The sequence below is a fragment of the Sardina pilchardus genome, chromosome 20 (genome assembly GCF_963854185.1).
Source record: "Sardina pilchardus chromosome 20, fSarPil1.1, whole genome shotgun sequence".
Taxonomy (NCBI): domain Eukaryota; kingdom Metazoa; phylum Chordata; class Actinopteri; order Clupeiformes; family Clupeidae; genus Sardina; species Sardina pilchardus.
Window position 1 is genome coordinate 14001500 of NC_085013.1, and position 22719 is coordinate 14024218.

General features: G+C 42.6%; 4 protein-coding genes and 1 long non-coding RNA gene across 9 annotated transcripts; 2 read left to right on the plus strand and 3 right to left on the minus strand.

Moving 5' to 3' along the window:
• Positions 1–479: 479 nt before the first annotated feature.
• On the minus strand, positions 480–8369 carry hmgcl (3-hydroxy-3-methylglutaryl-CoA lyase). Of its 2 annotated transcripts, none has more exons than XM_062523698.1 (9): positions 8261–8369; positions 7688–7771; positions 7437–7544; positions 6804–6899; positions 6527–6675; positions 4026–4089; positions 3236–3424; positions 2604–2729; positions 480–1565 (listed from the first exon to the last, which is right to left on the minus strand). In XM_062523698.1, exons 1-9 carry the CDS (start codon positions 8351–8353, stop codon positions 1464–1466), a joined length of 1011 nt encoding a protein of 336 aa, XP_062379682.1. In that variant the 5' UTR covers positions 8354–8369; the 3' UTR covers positions 480–1463. The 2 variants fall into 2 exon arrangements, with proteins under 2 accessions (XP_062379682.1, XP_062379683.1); XM_062523699.1 differs by having other exon boundaries at positions 8187–8347.
• A 163-nt stretch (positions 8370–8532) lies between these two features.
• On the minus strand, positions 8533–12736 carry zbtb8a (zinc finger and BTB domain containing 8A). 3 transcript variants are annotated; one of them, XM_062523701.1, is made up of 4 exons: positions 12539–12736; positions 10321–11159; positions 9892–10061; positions 8533–9604 (listed from the first exon to the last, which is right to left on the minus strand). In XM_062523701.1, the coding sequence occupies exons 1-4, from the start codon at positions 12601–12603 to the stop codon at positions 9233–9235; spliced, it is 1446 nt and encodes a 481-aa protein (XP_062379685.1). In that variant the 5' UTR covers positions 12604–12736; the 3' UTR covers positions 8533–9232. The 3 variants fall into 3 exon arrangements, with proteins under 3 accessions (XP_062379685.1, XP_062379684.1, XP_062379686.1); XM_062523700.1 differs by having other exon boundaries at positions 9892–10064; XM_062523702.1 differs by lacking the exon at positions 12539–12736 and adding an exon at positions 12103–12373 and having other exon boundaries at positions 9892–10064.
• Positions 12737–13130: 394 nt separating this feature from the next.
• Positions 13131–17564, minus strand: gale (UDP-galactose-4-epimerase). 2 transcript variants are annotated; one of them, XM_062523704.1, is made up of 11 exons: positions 17404–17564; positions 16576–16729; positions 16130–16242; positions 15757–15870; positions 15272–15448; positions 14970–15083; positions 14791–14857; positions 14409–14494; positions 14241–14318; positions 13983–14097; positions 13131–13555 (listed from the first exon to the last, which is right to left on the minus strand). In XM_062523704.1, the coding sequence occupies exons 2-11, from the start codon at positions 16694–16696 to the stop codon at positions 13491–13493; spliced, it is 1050 nt and encodes a 349-aa protein (XP_062379688.1). In that variant the 5' UTR covers positions 16697–16729; positions 17404–17564; the 3' UTR covers positions 13131–13490. The 2 variants fall into 2 exon arrangements, with proteins under 2 accessions (XP_062379688.1, XP_062379687.1); XM_062523703.1 differs by having other exon boundaries at positions 16130–16245.
• Positions 17565–19724: 2160 nt separating this feature from the next.
• Positions 19725–20174, plus strand: LOC134068014 (kazal-type serine protease inhibitor domain-containing protein 1-like; the record flags this gene model as incomplete). Its single annotated transcript, XM_062523512.1, has 1 exon — positions 19725–20174. A coding segment is annotated over exon 1 (450 nt), but the record flags the coding sequence as incomplete, so codon positions are not given.
• Positions 20175–21021: 847 nt separating this feature from the next.
• On the plus strand, positions 21022–22536 carry LOC134068150 (uncharacterized). The gene is made up of 3 exons (XR_009936600.1): positions 21022–21216; positions 21746–21841; positions 22062–22536. It is a non-coding gene; the product is annotated as an uncharacterized LOC134068150 (long non-coding RNA).
• The last annotated feature ends 183 nt before the right edge of the window (positions 22537–22719 follow it).

Sequence of the window (22719 nt, forward strand, 5' to 3'; positions counted from 1 at the left end):
GCATATGGCTTTACTAAGTGCTGGGACAATGTTTATTGTTAAGGCTGCTGTACAATTCCATGGATTAATATTACATTTAAAAGATGCTCTAACTCCTCAGGGATTTTAATGTCAGAGAGGGAAATGACCTTAGCAGTGCATCTTAGAACTATGTTGTACAACTTTGCATGTTTGCACAAACATGTTATTCAATTGGAGAAAAAACAGAGGACATTGGCACCAATTGGATCTTGGCTCACCAGATCACTCAACTGAATCATTCACTGTTTGCAGTTAGGAGCCCATTTCGAGGATGTAATCAATGTCGGTCACATTACTCACATATGAACGCATTTTAAAGACAAAAAGGCTGAAGATGTCCATAACATGTTATTAACAGTAAAAGAAACATCTACCTTCTGCTTAAAATTACCACCAAGTACCCAATCCTACTGTTGGAACAATTATTGTTACAACAGCTGTACATAAATAAAATAAGATGCCTTTAAATCATGTTTTTATTTTCTGAACACAAAAACATCAAAGAAATTCTTTATGGTTAAATAAAAACATAACAAACATAAAATTTTCTGGACATAGTTACTCAGCAACTTCAGCATCTTCTCACATGAATTACTGACAAACATTAATTTTAAAAGACACACAGGCACAAACATAAAAGGTGCGTGAAAGGTTTGTGTTTTTCTTGGTTCACGAAACAGTAGAGTACAAAGCAATAATTTCATGGGGTCATCTCAGTTCAAGCATAATCAGTGTTGTCATGTTTTTTTTTGTTGTTGCTTTGTTGATAAAGCTGCACTGTGAAGCCGATCCATTTATATTCAATCTGTTTGTAAAAGTGGTACCTTAGCAATATCTGCATGTTTTTTCAGGTTCAGTGAGACACCCACATTGGCCATAAAAATCTCCCATTGCTTAACTCACTTTTAGTTGACTGGTCTATAAGCACACCGCCATTCTTTTGTAGTTTAACAAAAACAATTCTCATTAGTCTCAGTATGTTGCAGTGTATCCATGATTTACTATGTACAAACCAAACCGTTACAACATGATGGACCACACTTTCTATTTTCCGTAGTGGGTGGTGGAGGAGTAGGAGGAGGAGGAGGAGTTTAAAGGCACAAAATATGTGCATAACACAAGGCACTCAAGAGAACCATGTTTCCACAAACCTGTTTAGATTTGTAATTCCACTGGCCTGAAACATCAACAGCTGCTTACACAGGGTTCCTGTGAGGAGTTTCACCATGCAGCTGATAAACATTCACTATGCTGTTTGTGCCACGTCACTAGGATCCTTCACATCAAACGAGCAGCAACTTTTAACGGACCGCAATAGGTAGAACAGGGGGGGAGTGCGGAACATTACTCTAGCCGGTCGAAAGTCACGCTGACACCTGAGGGTCAATGTTTGATTGAAGACCAGTGACTTCACCCCAGCTAGGCCTCTGCCTGAACGGGGCTCAGAGTTTGCAGGAAGCCTGGGCCACTTTCGAGCTGGTCCGTCTGTTCAGGAACTGACAAATGAATGCACCGGCATCCATCAGTTTATGCATGTCGACTCCCTGTTACAAACAAAGACAGGAGGACGCGGGGGAATTAACCACAGGGACTGATTCAGCATTAGTCAGAGAGGATGCAGAGACAAAATGTGGGCAGATGCCATGGCTGATTATTAACATGGAGACACTTCCTTGTCCACATGTGTTTGCGTGTTGGTGTTTGTGGGAGTCTTTACTTGAGTCGCTTTCACACATGAACTAAACTCCTGAAACGTTCTAGACATTGCTCAGAGGGACAGAGAGTATGCAGAGACCAAATACGGGCTGACATGATGGCTAATAACATGAACACTATGGTTTTATTATCAAGAGAACATCAAAATCAGAGCTAGAGGACTGGTCTAGAGCTAAAGAGCAGTGGGGTATCCTACCAAGCAAGTTAGACATACAGTATCTAGGCTATCTAGACATATCAAGGCTACACAAAGCCTTAACTCTGGGTATTAAGCTAAGTGAGCAGTTATGGAATAAATTTGTAAAACAAGGCTTTCAGCCCAGATCTGTGTGCGTTCTCTGTGTTGGAATGATGTTGGCCAATCGACAAACATAGAGGTGCACAAGTTCCACCTATATTAAAAAACGACTACTTTCGCATTTATGAGAGATAACGCAATTTAGGTTGGTCATTTTTAGTGTCTAGCCTGTAACATCAAAAAAATCGATAGTCATCAAATACTCGTTTACTCTACACTGTTAAATGCTCCCACGAGATCCAAAATGTTTGCAGAGGCGGAGCTGCACCTGTAAGATGTATGACGGAATCTCACACGTGAGATAACTTAACGTTTTTCAAGATAATTGACCTTTTTACACGATTTGAGCTATAACTTAGCACATAACCTGCTCCCAACCAGGTTTGGTTGGCAGCATAAGACACCATGGTGATACAGTGACGCTAGAAACAGATCCACTTTCGTACGACAGCAACAGCATACCCTAACTTTGAGACACACCTCGCTAAGCCACTAATCGAGCTTCGTAGGAGGACATTGGTTCAAAGAGCTAGAGAGCTGGTTCTGAGCTGGAGAAAGAGATGCTCACCGTTTGAATTCCAAGTCCATGCAGCATGTATACCACATCTTCGGTGGCCACGTTCCCAGAAGCTCCTTGGGCGTATGGACAACCGCCAAGGCCAGCTATAGATGAGTCCACAACGCTAATTCCCATCTACCAGAAGCAAACAAATTGCATCATACAATGCAATGCAATTATTCATTCATAAATGTGGGTTGCCTGTAATAAGTACAACACATTTTACATGTTATAACTATAACAGCTTGGACAAAAGACTAAAAACGCATTAATAAATGAATAACTATCCATTATCTAATTATCAATAAAAATGTCTTGTTTCCATAACAAGACAAAACAAGTTTCACAAGAAACCACAGGAATGGGTTTCAAACAAATGAGCAGCTTTGCAAACTCTCGAGTAATCTGACGTTCTTTTTAAACATCTTTGGCTTACTGTTGCCAAGAAAAGAAATACAAGCATGCATAAACTGTGAGCTGACTGCTCAAAAACCTCACTGACTTTACATAAGACTTAGTGTCCACTCCTTAGATCAGGATTGCACAATTTCTTGCATTTCACTACTCCACCCAGTTGCAGAAACAAATATCCCTCAACCCCAACTCCATGAGCCATGTTTACCGTGCAGGTGCGTCCTCACCTGTAGTGCTACCAGGATGTTGGCCAGGGCCTGGCCATAGGTGTCATGGCAGTGCACAGCCAGAGCGTCCACTGGCACCTCCCGCTTCACTGCCTCCAGCATCTCGCCCATGCCCCCTGGAGTGCCCACACCGATGGTGTCGCCAAGAGAGATCTCATAGCAACCCATGGCATATAATCGCTTTGCTACCTAATTGAGACATCAGATGATAATTATTGACATTTACAAATGTTTTTCGCACTGAAGGGACTTTTTGCAGCTCCTAGAACCATTTAAGAAGTTACCCCATTTTGCACACATTTGCACTGCATGGAACTGGTGCTGATTGTGGTTCCTTGAGGGCCGTAGTTCCTTTAACTATTTTAGCTTCTACTTCGGGGTACTGACTGATGTAATTACATGTTAATTAATAAAGCACAAAAATCAGTGTCAAAATAATTGTAAAAAAACCCATTCTATTTCTGTTTAAATTTGCATACTGAACTGTACAAGGAAGCAATAGGGACTGACTACCATCTCATGATAAATGCCTTGTGGGCAGGTGCGAAGAATGCGGATGAAAGCGGAGATCCCTTGATCTTCTAATCAGTCAACAAACTTCAGAACTCCCCACATAATCATCAACATATTTATGTGCAATGTTTTGATCCACTGTCATGACTTCCAACTGTAAATGCTAACCGAGAAACAGCCCTAGGAACTGTGTATGTCTGGGGGCACACAGTTACAATCCCAGTGTTCATGTGTGCAGTGCTGTCATGTGTTAAAGCCTGCTGTCTGTGGTACATACCTGAGCTACTTTTTCAGGTGACACATTCCCTTCATATGGGCATCCCAATACACACGACACATACCTGTTAAGAGAAAACGTATCAAAGTGAAGTTGTGCGTATTTAACATGGTGAACAACGCCATGAACCCAACACATTGAAGTGCATTGAATCTAATCCATTAAAGATCCTGTAAACCAAATATAAATATATGTTCTGTCATACCACAAGAAAATGCGCCATCAACCAATTCAGACATATCAGAAAAAGTTGCACTGAAAACAATGGAATCGAATGTAATCGAATGTAATCGAATGTCGAAAATGGAGTGCGCCGCACATGATCAAGAGGAAGATGGACGGCTACAAGGCATCAAACAAAGCTGAGCTGCTTGAATTTGTTGCACCAGTGGGGTGTCCTACGAAGCAAGTTAGACAAATCTAGGTTATCTAGACATATCGAGGCTGCACAAAGCCTCAACTCGGGTATTAAGTTAAGTGATCCTACGACAGCAGGTATGTGATAAATTTGTCAAACTAGGCTTTCAGCTCAGATCTGTGCGCGTTCTCGTGGTTGGGGTGATTTTGACCAATCGGGAAACGTGGAGACGCACAAGACAGCCTAGGTTTAAAAACGATTACTTCCGCATTTATGAGCGGTAGCGAAATCTAGGGTGGTCTTTTTTAGTGTCTAACCTATAACATCAAAAAGTCGATGGTCATCAGATATTGTATGGCATGCATGTCCACAGAAGTGACATATTTGCACGCACAACATACTTAAAAGCGCCTTCGAGATTCAAAATGTTTGCAGAGGCGGGGCCGAACCTGTTCAAAGTATGACAGATTAGCACACGTGAGATAACTTCGTTGTTCAAGATAATGGATTGGTTAGAATTGGTCAGAGGGCGGTGATATTTCACGATTTGAGCTATAACTAAGCACATAACCCGCTCCCGAGCAGGTTTGGTTGCGAGCATAAGATACCATGGTGATACAGCGACGCTAAAACAAATCCACTTTCGTATGACAGCATACCCTGGTTTTGAGCGCAACATACCTCGCTAAGCCACTAATCGAGCTTCGTAGGACACCCCACTGGAGTGGCATAGTCACCCAACAGTAGACTGGTGGAGAGCACGCCAAGACGCATGAGAGCTGTTATTGACCATCAGGGTTATTCCACCAAATTCTGATTTCTAAACTCTCCCTAAGTTAAAACATTAGTAATGCGTTGTTTATAAATTAATATGAACTTGATTTCTTAGCATTATTTGAGGTTGGAAATGTTGTCAGTAGTTAACAGAATAAAACAATTTTTTTTTAGTCAAACACATACCTATAAATAACAACATCAGAGAAACTGATTATTTTGCAGTGGTCTCTTAATTTTTTCCAAGAGCTGCGTCAATGCCTTAAAGGGGTACTTTTAAGTTACTTTGCATAAGCTTTTCTCCAAAGTGACTAAACCTGTGAAACAGCCTGTGGACAACATCCCTTGCTTCAAGGGGTATTCAGATTATGTGGTTTAGTGACCCAGAACAGTTAAGAGTGCTTTGGGAAACCCCCAACTAGGAGAACCCTATGGTTTCATTCTCCTAGCAAAACAAAGTTAGGAGGCTGTTCTTTTATGTTGCTTTTTTTTGACAGTAATTGTAGTGGATTGGAATCACAAATGTCTCCTTTAGAAAGTTATTCTTCAAGCTTAGGTGGAGCGGAGAGCAGCTAGTGAGAGACACAACAAATGATGTTGACGATGAATGGATAAACTACTAGGGTCTTAACAAATTTCAATATTGTGGAAAAGTTAAAGATTTAGCTCAATCCAGTGAAGAAATAATTAAACAAAAATAACAAAAAGAAAGAAAGAAAGAAGGAAAGAAAAAAAGAATGATAACATTTCAATTTCATTTTAGTTGTGTTAAACAGTCTTATAGCAGAAGGTAAGAAGCGTTTGGTTTCAGTTGTTATGGATCTGTAACGTCGTCCAGAGGGGAGACACTGAAAAAACGGATGGTTTGGGTGATTCTGGATGCACGGTTATTAAGGTGCGCTCAGAGCACAGAGTGTGGACTGTAGGGCGGCCACACCCATTATGTCAGAGGCTTTGAGGAAAACTTGCTCTAATTTCCTTTTAGAATACTATTCCATCCGTCATTTGTTCAGATGTTCGAACAGGTCTTCATTGTGGGACTTCTTCCTCGTTTCCTCATACCGAAGGATTATCATGATAGTTGTAAGACTTTTTCCTCATTACCCTCATACCAAATATACCAAGGAAACAGACAGAACTTGTTTTCATGACAATTTGCTTGGTCATACAGGACACACGACAGTCAGATAATCAGGAAAGGGTTTCTATCTGGAATAATATGGGTCATGCCCCACACTATACATCACACACTAGGCTTAACATTAGCATGGGGAAGTACATCAAGAAAGCTGTGGTCCAGATTAATACCAACCATAGTCAAACAAGCATTATTACTAGGATAGTACCATTACTATTACAACTGTCTTACCCTCTAACGAGTACTCCTTGCTCCTTGGCTGCCTTGGTGACCTCTTCAAAGCGCTGAAGACTTTCCTCTACTGAGCAGTTGATGTTCTTTTTGCTGAAGAGCTCTGATGCGGCGCCAAATATAGCCACTTCCTGCGCCCCTGCTTTCACCTTCATCAAACAAAGAATAACCAACAGCACTCATAATCAGAGAGAGAGAAACAGAGGTCTAAAATGGGTAGAGCACACAGTATTAATTGCCATACTGATATCAAACCATGGGACTAAACGGAACTTACAGCAGCTTGGAAGCCCTTTAGATTAGGGGTGAGGACTGGGTAATTCACGCCTGGCTTTTTATGTATGCCCTGCATGACCTCCACCTGGTCTGCCATCTGCCAAATACATTTCAGAGATTAGAGATAAGATTAAAAAAAAAAAAACCTCTCATGTTCCAGTGAAGTTTGACCAATTCATCATTTATATTTGAATAAATTAACTAATATCAGGCACCAAAATAAACTTGTATTTGCCTTTTTAAAGTAATCTTCCAATCTTGATTAACTAGGTGAAACCGTATAAGGCATCATATTCTTTCACACAAACTTACGTCACAGACCACTTGGAGGTGCAAACAATATTGAATTTCCAATGTGATTTCAATGGTGATGCAGCGTTTGTTTATACCTCCAACTGGTTACCCATAGGTTACCGCTCAAAAAACGGCCACAAATGCCCATATGTTTATGTGAAAGAATGCTAGGCCTACACCGTTTTAATGATGGGTTTGTCACTACATTTGTCAACAGTCACACCAGATGGTAAAATAGGAATGAGCCCCAATTTAGGGGCAAAATATCACAAAAGACCTATTTACTTTCAAACTGAAAACATATAGACATGATCACATGGTTAATGAAGTCATTGTTTACCTGTGGAACCCACTTTGGAGACACAAAGCTTGTGGCTTCAATTACAGGAAGTCCTGCTTCAGACAGCATGTCAATCAGTCTGATTTTCACCTCTGCAGGCACCACAGTCTAAAAGGCAGATATAATTATTATAGCATATTTACTTTACAGAATAAGGTTCATATTAGCTATGTAAGTGAAGTCTACGTACTTCACGTTCAAATTGGTCAAAACAGATGACCAAAAGAAAAGCTTGCCACAAATTAACAAACCTTTTCATTCTGTAGACCATCTCTGGGTCCCACTTCCACAATCTTCACCTTTGCAGGCAGTGGTTTCCCTGCAGCAACACCAAACTGTAAGCGAGAGAGAGAGAGTTAGCGGGCAGACAGACATTGTTAGTACACGACAGTCTGTGTGCTCTCTTGCCACGAACCTACAGTAAAGTTGCACCAGCTAATGTTATTGTAAGTGCTAACCAGTCGGTAGTGCTAACGTTAGCTAAACACACACACAGGAGCATAACCTCTACGCTCACCTAAAGGCTAAACATATGATGCTATGAAAGTTGGCTGAACATACCATGACTCGATCTCACAGACATCATCATATTAGCATAACAAGCGAGCCGTAAAATCAAGTTAATGGGTATTTAGACAAATGGTGTAAAAGGAGAGTAGCAGCTAGGCATAATAAGTGAAAGCTTTCTACTAGTTAGCTAAGGTTAGCTTGCTATATCAGGAAGTAACTGTTAGTGTGAATGGTCAGTACCTCTATGTTTAAACAATTCGACATCAATCGCGTTATGGACCCAGTGGTTACATATTAAAATCACACAGACTCACGGCTCTGGCAACAGATGCGCAATTCAGAGCAATGGAGCGGTGCCCCATTCTGGAACTGAAGGAACTGTTGACAAATCTCATGACAGTCGCCATGTCCACCACAACCTGAACTGGGGCGCGACTATGCTTGTTTTATAACATCTCCATCGCCGCCTAGCGGAGTGGCGAAGTGGGGGACCATGGATGGTTGCAGTCGTGAAGCGGTGGTCCCTTGTTGCGCACCAGAATGCACGCTTGGAAAACTTTTGATGAAATTCACACGCGATAACGTGCAGGGTATAAAAATATTTTATTGTGTATAAAAGTATATCACTCGAAAGATAATAAATAAACAACGTAATCATCAGTAACAAACCATATTTTACTAGGCCTATAATTAAGTGGAATTCATGCTGTGTATAAAACTCAGGCAACTTTAGAAGATCGTTTAACGCACCTTAATGGTAAAAGCTATCCTTCGTTTTAATTTTTCACAATTTTACCATTGTAAAAGGCCATGACGTTTGGGTGAACTTTTTTTATGTCTCTCCTCAGAGACAGGGGAAACAGGAAATTAAAAGAAAAAAAGTGTGGCTTAGAGCAAGAAAGCCATGCATGCAACAATATTACTAGATGGTAGTATAATGTCTATGATGTGCATTTCAAATATTCCTTAGCAAAAAAAGTGTATTTTTTTGCTACATCAGGTTCAAAAGTGGTCAATTCAACTTTGAATGATTATAAAATCATTTAACTCTCATACCAAACTAATAAGGGCTTCACCCATAACAGAAAATGCATCTTTGCACTTGAATTTATTATTTCTGTAATTATCAGGTGCCATGACATGCGTTTTCAACGACTCTCTCCTCTAGAAACTCAGAATCACATTCAGAATATCATCATGTTCCAATGAAACTTGACATGATCACACCGCTCTTTCTCAGTCCTCGCTCCTCGGCCATATTAAGCCTCAGTATTTCAGCATTGCAGTCAGTCTTGCTTTTCATTCAGCTCCTCATCACTGTCGTCCACCTCCTGGATGATCAGGTCGGCACCCGAGTCCTCGGCCAGGTCGTCGTCATCTGTGATGACCCAGCTGGGGTCCTGGTTCTCCCCCTCCCCCTCGGCCTCGTCCTCGTCCACCCCCAGCAGTAGCTCTGGCTCCTCTGTGGCCAAATGCTCCTCCTGCTGCTGGTCCCCCTCCCCCTCCCCCTCCCCCTCAGTCATGCCAGCGTAACCGGTCTCCTGGATGCAGACGCCACACAGCCGATAGCACCGTGTGCCCTCACACACCACCCTCCCACTCAGCTCGGTCACGTGGCGTTTGCACTTACGGCACACCAGCTTACGTGCCTGATGGATCTGCAAGTTCAGACAGGAGACAATGGCAGAAGTGACTGGACATGCAAGACAGTGTAGAACCTAGTCTAGACTAAAGGACAACTTCAATGAACATCTCACTGAAAATATCTTATAGTCTAGGACTAAGATTAATCCATGTGTTTAGTCTTAGAATACTTCCATCTGAGGAGCCTTTTATAAAGTCCTCTATGTGTTTCACTTGGACTCTTCGTGGGGTAAAGACCAAATCAAGAGCTTTTTTTGTATGTAGATAATCAACCTCGATGAGAGTCAGTCACATAACCCACCGTCTCAAAATGGCTGCGCAGGTGCTCTAGCCGAGTGAAGCGCTTGTTACACGCCTGGCAGGGGTAGGGGCGTTCGCCCGTATGACAACGGAGATGTCTCTTCAGGTCAGCCTTTCTTTTCACAGTGTGTGTGCAGAAGGGGCACTTGAAACGCATGGTGGGGTTTGAGTCTACTGAAAACGAGAATATAGGGTTAATCCAGGTGCAAGAATATGATATAGGTGATTGGGGAGATTAAAATCAGTCTCAGGCCCTATATGACTGGTAGTGGCAATTACATTTAGAAGCCTGATTGAAATATTCAAGAGTGTACAAGTTCATTACTCTCTTCTTTGAAATACTGTAGTCCCCATTTTGAACAAGGGGAGTCATTTAAATCACTACAACTAACCCACCTGACCTACAGTTGTGTTTCTTCATTCTTCTCACCTTTATTGAAGACTCCCACAACTCCAACAATGGTAGGCAGGGTGGCATACAGTTCATCTGCTTTCTGTGCGCTGTGTGAGGCTGCCACCTGGAGGTCAATTGAGGAGTTGTCACTGGCAACCGAGCGTCCTCCGCTGGCTTTCCTTTTGGATCCCCTCCTTCTGCGCTCTGGGACAAGGGTGGTAAACTCTAGCTTCATATCTTGGTCTGGTTCCAGCTCTGTTTTCACCATGTTTGGATGCTGGGCTGGGCTTGGCGGCAGGAGGGTGACCTCTGGGCTGATGTCCACCTGATAGTCTTTCGATTGCACGTCATCCTCGGCCCAAATTGTGGGCTGACCATTTAGGGAGCAAGGTCCAGCCTGGTCCACATCACCACTGCGCTCATGGCTCATGCTGTTATCTGACAGGCAGAGGTACCGGTCGTCATCTTCCTTAGCGCTAATCTCCAGGGAGGACTTGATGAAGTCCTTGCAGTAGGCAATGACGTCGTTCATCTGCAGGTAGCTGGCTGCTGACATCACTTCGATGACATTACTGCTCGTCAACTCCAGGTGTCCCGAGTAGACAAAGTCCAGGATTACAGTGAAGGTCTCTGGGTTGAAGACGTCGAACGAAGCGCTTGCTGGCTCGGCACAGTCTTTAGCTCCCTGGGTGAGCAGCATACGGAAATAGCCACTGCTGCCAAAGAGCACATTGCGATGAGCCTTAAAAAGGTGGCCCTCCACCACCACGTTGCAGTCGCAAAAGAGATCCTGTCGGCGCTGCTGGTCCAGCTGCTTCAGCAGGCAGCTCTGATGGCTTGATGTTATGTCTACACCGGACCATCTGTGAGGATGCCTAATAGGACATAGAGTATGTTTAAAAACATGTCTAACCGATCCCAATTAATCAAAATAAAATTGCCCATGTGTAGCCTATAGGTATAGTCGACTCGTAGGCTACCTGTCATTTGTCATGTGTGTTAGTTTGATTATGGCATGCGTAAATGCGTACATAGGTGGAATTACAATTCAAATGAGGGAATTTATACGGTCATAATAACCAATATTTATTATGGGGTAGCCTACAGTATGGACCACGGGAGAGAAGTCACATTTCATGTCAGCAGCGTCAATGTCTTAAGTCACACATAATTCCAGTTCCACGGCGCGAAACGGCGAAAGCTTATTCGACACCCATAGGCAGATAGCCTGTTTTAAATGTTAAATCTGCTTTTAGACGAACTTTCTGTTTCGGAGGCACGTCTGTTCTTGTCGCCCACCGTCTTTTGTCTGGGATGCAGAAGCAGGCTATTCCGCTGAGGCACACGCCCAGCCTTTCGAATGGTCCAAGTGCCTGTCAATCCTGCATTTCTCCTGCAGGGTACACCCGACTCTCAGCGTCGGGTAACGAACAGCTCTCCTTACTATTTTGGAGTGAGCCACTTTACAAGACAGGAAAGATGTGTCCTAGGCACATAACTGACTACCCTTCTTACTCTCTATTATGCAAATTTGAGCAAAAATAGCAGATTACAATATAATTGGGATATTGTTAAACTCTGGATGTCCGCTTCTTTCGCTTTCATCACCATCTCACAGATATGCATAGATTCACTGACTGGCAGAATTAACATTCCGTATGACCCATTTCGAAAAAAGGAAAATGCTGAACTATCCTTGGTCACGGCTGCAGCGGTGCCCGACTCTAACACCCGTAAAATTTCTAGAGTACGCATGAGCTAAATTACATTTACAGTAAACATGTTGCGTGACTTGAGTGTGCCCAGTCGGAAACTAACCATCAGTTGTTATCAAACGAGAGCCCGAAAAGCCATAAAGAAATAGATTTCTTCATTGAGTGAGGTGCAGCCCTCGATGGTTCAGCCTACTACAGAGACGCCCACCTACAACTGCTTCCCCTTCACCCCGATAAAACCACGGACAAAGGCATGCGTAAAAGGTAGCACATGTAATATCCGTATTCACAAATCTGAACAATGCGGAATGAGACCTATGTTCTTCCTTACGCCCGTTTTTGATAACAGAATGAACACCCTCTTTTGTGCTCCGGTTCTAGGGCACAAGCCAGCGGTGAGCGAATTCTTACACTGCGGAGTGAAACGCTCATCTCGCAGGCGCGCAATATCTGCAGAACCCGTTGACGCCCTAACGACAACCCGCCGCCCAACGCTTCAGCCCCCGCTGCTTTTTCTTAACGATAAAGCTTATACTTACTGGCGACCTGGCTCTGCTGATGGTCGCATTGGTCTGTTTGTCCCAATTTCACAAACCATCTCCATTTCTGGACACTTTAACTAAATTGTCGTGGCTTTCCCGATCTGGGTAAACATCCACTTCCTGCTCAGCCCTAAAGACCGAAACCCGTTTGTTGAGAGGGGGAAAAAAAGCCTGTGCTGACGTGGGTGTTCAGAGTGCCCAAGGGCCAAGAAGCCACTTAAAGCACAAGTGTCCTTTTTGAATCAAGTAAATACAAATCACTTGTCACAAATAGCCTAATTTTCTACCCAGGTGAACCTAATGAAAAAGGGTCCAGATATATTATACTTCCAAGGCTCCTTTGTAGCTGTTTGACATTAGTAAGTCTCTTTGGGCCTAAAGGGGCAGTGGTTGCAAACAGTCTTTAAATGGAAAAACACCCCATAACCTAAATTGTACAAAACCAAATCTGTTTCCAGGTTTAAAAAAAAAAAAAAAAAGTGGTCAAAAAGGTTCAAAACATTACCTTGGTATGTAAAAGCACCCTATCTAAAATGATCCGGACTACATGTACAAAGAATAGGATATACCACAATTTATGATAAAATCATTAAGTTAATATTTTTAATCTTTGACAAGAGCTATTAAATCATAAAGACAGTACAGTACAAAGAAATATGTGACAAAACATGTCAGCACAGAAAGAAATAAAGTATTTGTTTTACAAGTGTCACCATAGAAAATAAAGATTTCATAAAGATTTTAAATGACGATTCATTTTCATAAAGATTTGAAAGAAATTATAACATTTGACAGACGAAAATCATAAAAACATGAAAAAAAAATTAAATAAGTATTTTTCTTTGAGGTGTCCATTCCATTAGAAGTATGTTATACATTGTAAACATGAAGTCATGGTCTGCTTTGGCCCGGTGATTCTTGATTAATCTTCATGATTGGGAGATCTGGGTCATTCAGCTGTGCCATTGCAGAAACCAGTAGGATTCTTGGATTGCCAGCGCCACAGATCTTCACCTTTATAAGGAGTCATGACAAATAACAGCATTACACACCACACACTGATAAAAAACATCCATTTAGAAGACACTACATATGAATGAAAACACAACAAAGCTTGATAGTAGTGAACTCCCCAATTATGACAGCGAACCAATTAACAATATGCCTTTACATAATGCAATGTAGGGCATACCCACGGCATGAAACAAGTTTTACTTATAATAAAGACCACAATGAAACTCTCCATTTGAAACAAGTCATGTGCACAACATCTGTCTTAGCCTCATGTCACATGACTGTGATGACTGTTCATGCAACATTTAGCCACATGCCAGGAGGTGGAATGTGCTGTCCCAGCACAAAATCACAGTAGTGGCGGAGGAAGTGTAAAGGCAAGGGAGGTGAATGTGTACTAAGTGTACAAGGCTGGTAGGCTACTTACACATCCTCTCCAGATCAAACTGAGCCTTCCAGCCCAGCTCCTTCTCAGCCAGCTGGGGATCAGCATAGCAGGACGCGATATCACCATTCCTCCGTGGGGCAATCTGGTAGGCGATCTATTGAGAGAGAGAGAGAGAGAGAGAGAAAGAGAGAGACGGGGTCATGACCGGTACAGTTCCAGCCCTCCAGAGTTACCTTTCCTGATGATCCTCCCCACATGATTCAAGGAAAAGCCATAAACATGGATATGATCACTTGCCTTTCTCCCTGAGGCCTTCTCCATAGCCTTCACCATCTGCAGCACTGAGTAACCTGTGCCTGTACCCAGGTTATACACCTACAGGGGACAAGATGGGGTGTCATTAGTCGAGCAAACCAGGTGGAACCACAGCACAGATGAAAGGAAAGAGAAGAGAGAAAGTGGTACCTTGCATCCACAACTTTGTTCCAGTTTCCTGAGAGCTGCTATGTGTCCTTTTGCCAAGTCTACCACATGGATATAGTCTCTGACCCCTGTAGAGGACAACACACACACACACACACACACACACACACACACACACACACACACACACACACACACACACACACACACACACACACACACACACACACACACACACACACACACACACACACACACACACACACACACACACACACACACAAATATGGTGGTCTATACTGTATATAAAATCCTCACAAACTATGACTTTCCTCACAAACTATCACTTCATGTGACATCCATTCAGTTACATGATGTGTACACACTACAGTACTCGAATCTGAAGTAAGGTCATTGTGATTACCTGTTCCATCAACTGTATTGTAGTCATTTCCAAACACACTCAAGTGTTTTCTTCTACCAATGGCAACCTACAAAGACAGTCAACAGAGTGGTGACTCAATCACAACACTGGTGAATATTCATGATAATCCATGTATAGGTCTCAAGTTTAAGTTTGGTATGATTCTGAGTGGTCATTACCTGGGCGACATATGGCAACAGGTTATTGGGAATACCCTGTGGGTCTTCACCAATTTGTCCAGAGATGTGAGCACCAATGGGGTTGAAGTACCTTAGTAATACAGCATTCCAGTCCTATCAGCATATAACATACAGTACGTGTTGAGATTTACATATCAATGAGAAACACAAACTATTATTCATACGCTGATAACAAAGATAAAGGCAAGGCTATAGAAATCTGACAAACAATAAGTTACACAAATTGTTTTAGGATTACAGTGCAACTAGTAACAAGGGTTTAATTTCTGAATGGTATCCACCTTCTCTGCTTTACAATGGTCCTTGATCATTTCCTCGATGAAGTACTTGGTCTGGCCGTAAGGGTTGGTGCAAGCCCCTACTGGGTGGCTCTCATCGATGGGCAGCTTCTGGGGATCTCCGTACACCGTAGCTGAGCTGCTGAATACCACATTGTGTACCCCATGAGCCTGCATAACCTGCGAGACATGCAGATGCACACAAGACGCACATACACAAAAATCCCACACAGACACACACACACACACACAACAAGACAGCAGCCGATGAGACTATCCACAACAGCCCAAAGCTTGTTTGTGTTAAAAATGGTGTGATGGGAGGGAGTTAATAGAGGCAGCAAACCCACACAAAAAAAATCCACAGCAGGAAAGACAACATGCAAAACTAAGACTGACACACAGTAAGTTGCATTAAAGCGACTGAGGTAAGTTGACTGAGATGAGGACAGGCACAATCAGAGAAAGACATATCCACAGTCACTCACCTCAAGGAGGTTGATGCTTCCTGTGAGATTGACACGGTAGTATCGCAGAGGCTGATCAACCGACTCACCCACTGCTTTTAGGCCAGCAAAGTGCATTACTGCATGGAATTTGTGCTGAAGGGTGATAGGAAGACAGCAGAGATTACCATTATCACATGTCCTTTAAATGATGTCTTTTATGAGTACTATACTCCTGCAACTCCTGTGATTGTTTTCCTCAGTGAAAGGGAGGTGTTATCAGTACTATTGTGTTTTACACAGCAGCATATACAGGTTTTATTAATTCACAATGAACTACTAAACAATAAAAGTAACTCACGAAGAAAGACAGATAGTCACAGAGAGTTGACAGCTGAGGCCTTAAAAATCACACCTGTTTAAATATCCTTTCTAGTCCGGGTTTGTCAAGTAAATCCAGCTCATGGAACTCAATGGTTGTGTCCAGAAATGCCTCAATTCGTCGCAAACTTTCTGGGACATCACCCTCTCCTCATAAAGAAAATATAACATAAAAGGTGTTAACATGAACTCACACACCAACCAAGTCAGATATTAAATGCTATTAGATGGTCAATAACACTTTCATCATTTCACATTTCAGCTTGTGTAGAAACTACAAACAGATATCACATTTATGTGATTTGTGGTTTCTAAGACAGGATTCTACAGAAACCGCATACAAACCCAAACAAACACACAGTCACCTGAACTTAGGTTTATCATTTTATGGACCCTGGGTAAATGTTTGCCTCATACACAGAGCTAACAGACTGAAACAAACCACACAATCTCTTCTTGAGCGTCTGTGATGACACTCACCTCGTACAGCATTGCTGAAGTTATCAATCACAACAGGATGGAAGCCAGCTTCTATGAGCTCAACCACACAATGGCTGCCAATGTATCCCCCTCCACCTGTGACAAGAACCTTCTGAGCCATCCCACGGGCTGAACCTGTGACCCACCTTGCAACCTGGGAACACAAAACAACAGTTTAATATCCCTCCCATACCGCTGAAGGGAATCCCATAGCAGAGAGGGTTAAAGCGGAGTAATGAAGGATCTTTGACCATATAACCTCATTCAAAAGAGACTTCCGTATGGGAGGACACATGACGCTAGAGTGCCCTGGCACATATCTATGCCCTGGCAGCGTCAGTAGCCTATTTGCGTCAGTATAGCTTTTGTTCCACTAGCCCCACCCAGACCCTGCCTACTACAGGATTTGTAACGTGGCCCTCTGAAATATTTGTACCTGTCCACCTGAGGACATGGAACAGGTGTCAACTAGACTGGACTGGACAACTTACTTTTGATTTTTTAAACTGGAACGATGCATAGCACTCTCCACTTTACAAAAAGAATTCAAATGACCAAAAGGACAGGAACTAAATGCACTCCGCCATCATTTTTGCAGTTTTTTCATTCAATTATAAGAGATGTAACAATAAGAGGCGGACGTAAAATGACAGTTAAACCTCAAAGTCTATCAACATCAGTGATAAAAGGTAGCCGAACATAACGGTTTACTAACAGGTTACCCTACAGCGCAATTCAAGCTATTTCACATCTAATCCCTCGAATTCCCTGACAGAACATAGGTGACAGAATAACACAGAGAACAGATCAACAACAAATTACACTTACTGTGCGGTTAAAGAATCTGAACTGCAGATTGCAAAGTGAGACCAAAGTGGTTCGGCTAAGCGTCACATAAACTGTCGCCGTGACTTCTGTCCAGGTGAGAGAAATAGTGATAAAGAAAGTTGTTCCATCCTCAATTTAATACATTCCCTCTCTCTTCCTGTGTAACGTGGAGCGATAGGAATAATGAGCAATAACGCGCCATTTCCGGGAGGAGGGCCCGTTGAGGCTTCAAATTAAAGCTACAGACACAGAAAACCCTTAAGAGGAGATATCACCCGCATTAACCATTTTCATATTATTATTCATTAGCCTACATTTTTGTAGCCTAAATCATTCCGACACACAGCTTATCATGTCACATTATTGGCAGAATAACAAACGGTTAGTGATATGAGAGAAATATATTGTAAGCCTGTGCAGAGACCTTTTTATTGTGAAGACACCTTTTCAAATGTTTCCGATCGTTCTCCTACTTGATTGCATCATGATTCACAACATTTTAACCAGGAAGAGAGTGACGTTCTCAACTCCTCCCTTTAGCTGTCAGGACAGTACTACCCCTGTTTGCAGGACACAGGAGCACCATTGACACAACTTCAGAGATTGGAAATAATTTAAGACATAAAGAAACATCTCTGTGTATAGGCATAGTTCAAGTAATTGAAATCATTTTGTAGCCTATGAACTAAAGCTGACAGGCCTACGGGCAACTTTTTCAGCAAGTTGTTGCTCAACCTTCCTCAATAGGCCTATTGGTTCTGGCATGTTCCCACTGATATTGGGCAACAGTTTATTTTCTGGAGAACTTAATTCATCAGTAAGCAAATTGTCATGATCATCCAGTCAGAGTGAATGGAACTGGTTGTGGTTGCCCTGTAACATTGCTCAAGGTGCCCCATATCTTCTTGAATTTCCCTCTGGCAAAAGTAGGCCTACCTATCTATCTATCTCTATCTATCTATCTATCTATCTATCTATCTATCTATCTATCTATCAATTAATCACCAAGGACAACATTCTGATGACGTCACCACACTCCATGTGGTGTGTTCGGCTAGGCCTACTATGTTGTAGGCTTAGGCTATGTAGGCTATGTATGCATGCACTGATGCTTTTCACACGTTGAATGTAAAAATAAAGTTTTAAAATTACATTTTTAATTAGAATTTGAAACCATACATATATAAGAGATATGAAGCATCCTTAAACTTTCAGGACATCATAAAGTTTTAGAAGAAAAAAATACAAAAAGTACTGGAACATTGAACGGTTAGACATGCACATTCAAATGTTAGAGAATGTCACATTAAGTTCACTTTAAGTTATTGTGGATTTTAGGTTCATCCTTGAATTTAACCTGAACACCGAGTATCCCATATATGTCCTTATAGTGAAGATGAAGTACATGTATGTGTTGTGGTTTTCCTCTTTTGTCTCATATTCTTGCTTGCATTATAAATGTTACATGTGGTGAATAAAAGAAAAAAGATTGGAGCTTTAGTGTGCGGACTTTTCTGTCCTTTTTACTGTTACTATTATAAATGCCCCATGGGTTCCGACCCCCAACCACCCAACCATCGCTACATTAACACAGGCACTATACACACACACTCACACACATTTCAGAGAGAGAGAGAAAACTCACATTTCCTCCCTCAAGACACAAAGCTTAGCCAGCAAAGGAATTTCACAGAACTGCACCACATTGAAGCCTGCCTGTGTAGCCAGCATGGCGGAGCATGAACGATAATTGTTGACATTTCAGAAGAGCTGCATTGAATGTAGGCCTACCTCATAGCTTACCATAGGTCACTGAAAAAACTCAGGTGCATACGAACACTTTGAATGACAGCTTGGGCATCCTGTACGTTCCGCACTAGGATTTGGTGTTCTTTTATATGCTGTGCCAATTTTGAAGCCTTGGTGCCAGTCCTGCCTTGCCAACCAAACTGGCCCCAGAGAGTGAGGATGGCCTTTGGGACACAAGAAGGGGGAAAGTTTCCTAAGGGAGGTAGTTGTAATACTTTATTGCTCCAGTAACAGCAGGTTTATCTATTCGATTTAAGCTTATAAGTTCAATAGTAAACATCTGCTCTTTCCTATTCTCTTCACTGGAATAACAAAAGACAGAAGAATATCTCCCATCTGTCTTCAATTAGGAACGGAGGAGCACCCTCCGACAGGGACAGTTGCAGAATTCTCTCGGTGAGTTCTTGGTGAGAATATAAAAGAAGCCATTCATTATTTGCTGCAAATGTTTCTACATTGAAAAGGGTCACATGCCTCAGCTAGTCAGCTTTGTGTGTCATATCTCAGGTGCCATGTGCTGGCCTGTGGTCTGGTTGTGCCTATACCTGGGCGTGTGTGTACATCCGTCTCATGCCACGCCCCCGCAGCACCGCGGCTGGCTGCGTCTCTGGGAGGAGGGCGAGGCGTGTGCCGAGTGCCAGGAGCACCTGTGCCCCCCGGCGCCCCCCAACTGCCCAGCTGGCCTGGTGCGGGACAGCTGCGACTGCTGTGAGCAGTGTGCCAACGCCGAGGGCCAGCTGTGTGACCCCGACGGCGCACAGGAGTTCTACGGTCACTGCGGGGAGGGGCTGCGTTGCCGGAGGCCCCCGAGACGGAAGAGGCGCCTCAAGGACGAGGATGGCGGTGACAGCCCAGAGCCCAAGTGTGTGTGCCGGTCCACAAGCTCCGTGTGTGGGTCAGATGGGCGCACATACCCCAATCCCTGCCAGCTGAGGGAGGAGGCCAGCAGACTGGGGAAGGAGCTGAGAGTTGCTGAGGCTGGACCCTGCCACTCGGGTAATAACCTGATCAGGTTAGGGTGGGATGGAGTACTGCGACCATGAAAATGTGTTTAAGCTGTGGTGCACAAAAATAGTATGTTGAGTTTTTGTGATAATGTATTACCAGTATGGGTTTGTCTGTACACAAAATAACCTTGAAGCAAGTAATGGTTTGTTGCAGTACTACACTGTCACAGCCTACTGGTCTGGTGACTTACTGTTGATGTGTGTAGGTGCTAGATTAACATTTAGCATTCTATGGCCTGATTAGTCTTGGTAAATCTGGGGTTTGGCAGAGCTGGAGTGTGGCATAAGATTCATAGTATGTAGTATGTACAGTAGGTAATAGATTAACCTACCGTACATTACTTTTGTAGAGAACAAAATACATGCAGCTTTGAACTTGAATCTCAATTTTCAAACTACCTTATTCAGGAATTCTGCTGGTTTTGGCACATGCGACTGAGCTAGTTTGCTGTTTAACATTGGTTTGCGGTATGAGACAGAGCTGCCATACCACAGTTATAACTGGAATGACACTTTGTAAACATACAGCGTGTCAGAAGAAAAAAAACCAGCCTGGGTCTTGAAGAGGACATTTGTGCTCTCAGCCCCACAGATTTCCAGAGCCCCTCAAGACCTGACAAACTACACAGGAAAAGACATCTCATTTGGATGTGAGGTGTCTGCCTTCCCTATTCCCAGCGTGAGCTGGAAGAAGAGAGGTAGTGACAACATCCTGCCTGGTGATGACCCTCACATTTCAGTCCAGGTGTGGTGCTGTTACCCTTTCTCCACACAGAACCTTCTTCAAATTCCCACTCTAGGTCACTGAGGGTATTTATATTTTGGGAGAGATTTATCATTGTGGTGTGTGCAGTCCTTTCATTAAATTCTCAGCAGTAAGTGGTCTTAACCTCAGCGTATGTAAACAGCCCCTCCTCTCACACCCAGAATGCATCTCTTTCCTAGGCACGGGGTGGGCCGCAACGCTTCACCATATCAACATGGCTGCAGATCCAAGGTGAACAGAAACGAAGGCTGACTTCACAAGATTGATTTCGTCTTGTCAGACTGATTTAATGTTTACCCTCTTCATACTGTTGTATTATACTGTATACTATAATTCAAATGTCCTATCTAAACGAGCTGTGACAGTGTAGATCACATGAAAGCTATAGATTGGCGCATCTTTCTACAACCTTGTTTAAATGTGTCCATGACCACACTTTACTAAACAAAGGATCTAAAGAGAGGTATAGTGAACTTCACTCACTTTACTCACAGAGATGAAAGACGATGGCAGAAAATCAATGGGAAAAGAATGATAAGGCAAAGTGTAACACAGCTTAGGAGGAATATTGCTGCCCATTTTTCAGAGTAAAAGTGCTGGCTGTATCGGTTCTTAGTCTTGCTGTACATAGCCATGGGGAGAGAGGTACAAAATAGCAATCGATTAGTGCTAAAGGCAAATAGAGAAATTCTTTCAATGTGATTGAATATCCAATACAAATCATGAATACCCAAACAGGTTATTTCTCACCTCTTCAAAGGTCTCCGTCTCTCTGATGCTGGCAGTTACTCTTGCATCTCTCAGAATGCACTGGGGAACGCTTCAGCCTCAGCTCAGCTTCAAGTGCTTAGGAAAGGTGAGTTGTTGACTGTAAAAATGTCAGGTGTAGCATTCCTCTCTCCAGCCAACCCATTCTCCGAACATGCTTGCCCCATGTAGAAGGGTTATGTGATCTGATGTTCCTTGATGTCTCCCTAATATGGGTTACATTACTTCATTGCAATGTTCTCTATCCAAAAATGATATTTTGACATTACATGATGATGTAATTCATCATTCCTGTTTGTTCTGGCCAGTTTCCCAGAGATAAGGAAGAGTGATGGTGACTTGGATGACCATGGTGACCCAGAGAAGGACTATCAGCAATGCAGATGATGAAGATGAGGACCTGCCTGTATCAGGGGATTACTTCAAATGGAGCATTAAAAGAATGCAAGGGAGAGGATGACTGTATAGATTAGCATTACTGTAGGACAGAAATATGCAATAGGTTCAGAATATATATGGGCATGTTCCCCATGTTAAGCTAATCAACTTGGTATGCATGAACCTCCCAGATGAATCATTGCTTTTCACCATGTATTTTAGAGATGGTCAATTACTCGCAAATACAACAGTTTAGAGAACATGTTTGGAGATATTCCCATAAGCCTACACATCGAAATAAGAAGAAACCCACATCTGATCAAATGAAAGGAGCAATGCCTGGTCAGCCTGTAAATGAAATGAACCTCCTGCCAGTAGAAGCAGCGATTAAATGGCTCTGTTTGACCAGTGTGTCAACTCTATGAGATATGATCTTGCTTTTAGAGTACATCTACACTCCTTAAAGGCCAGATCACTAAACAAAATGAAAAGAGAGGGTGGGTTCCACACTACAAGATTCCTTAAAACTTTTTGTTTGGAATGGATCGAACCTCCAGACTCCAGATTATGACTTTAGGATGAGTTACT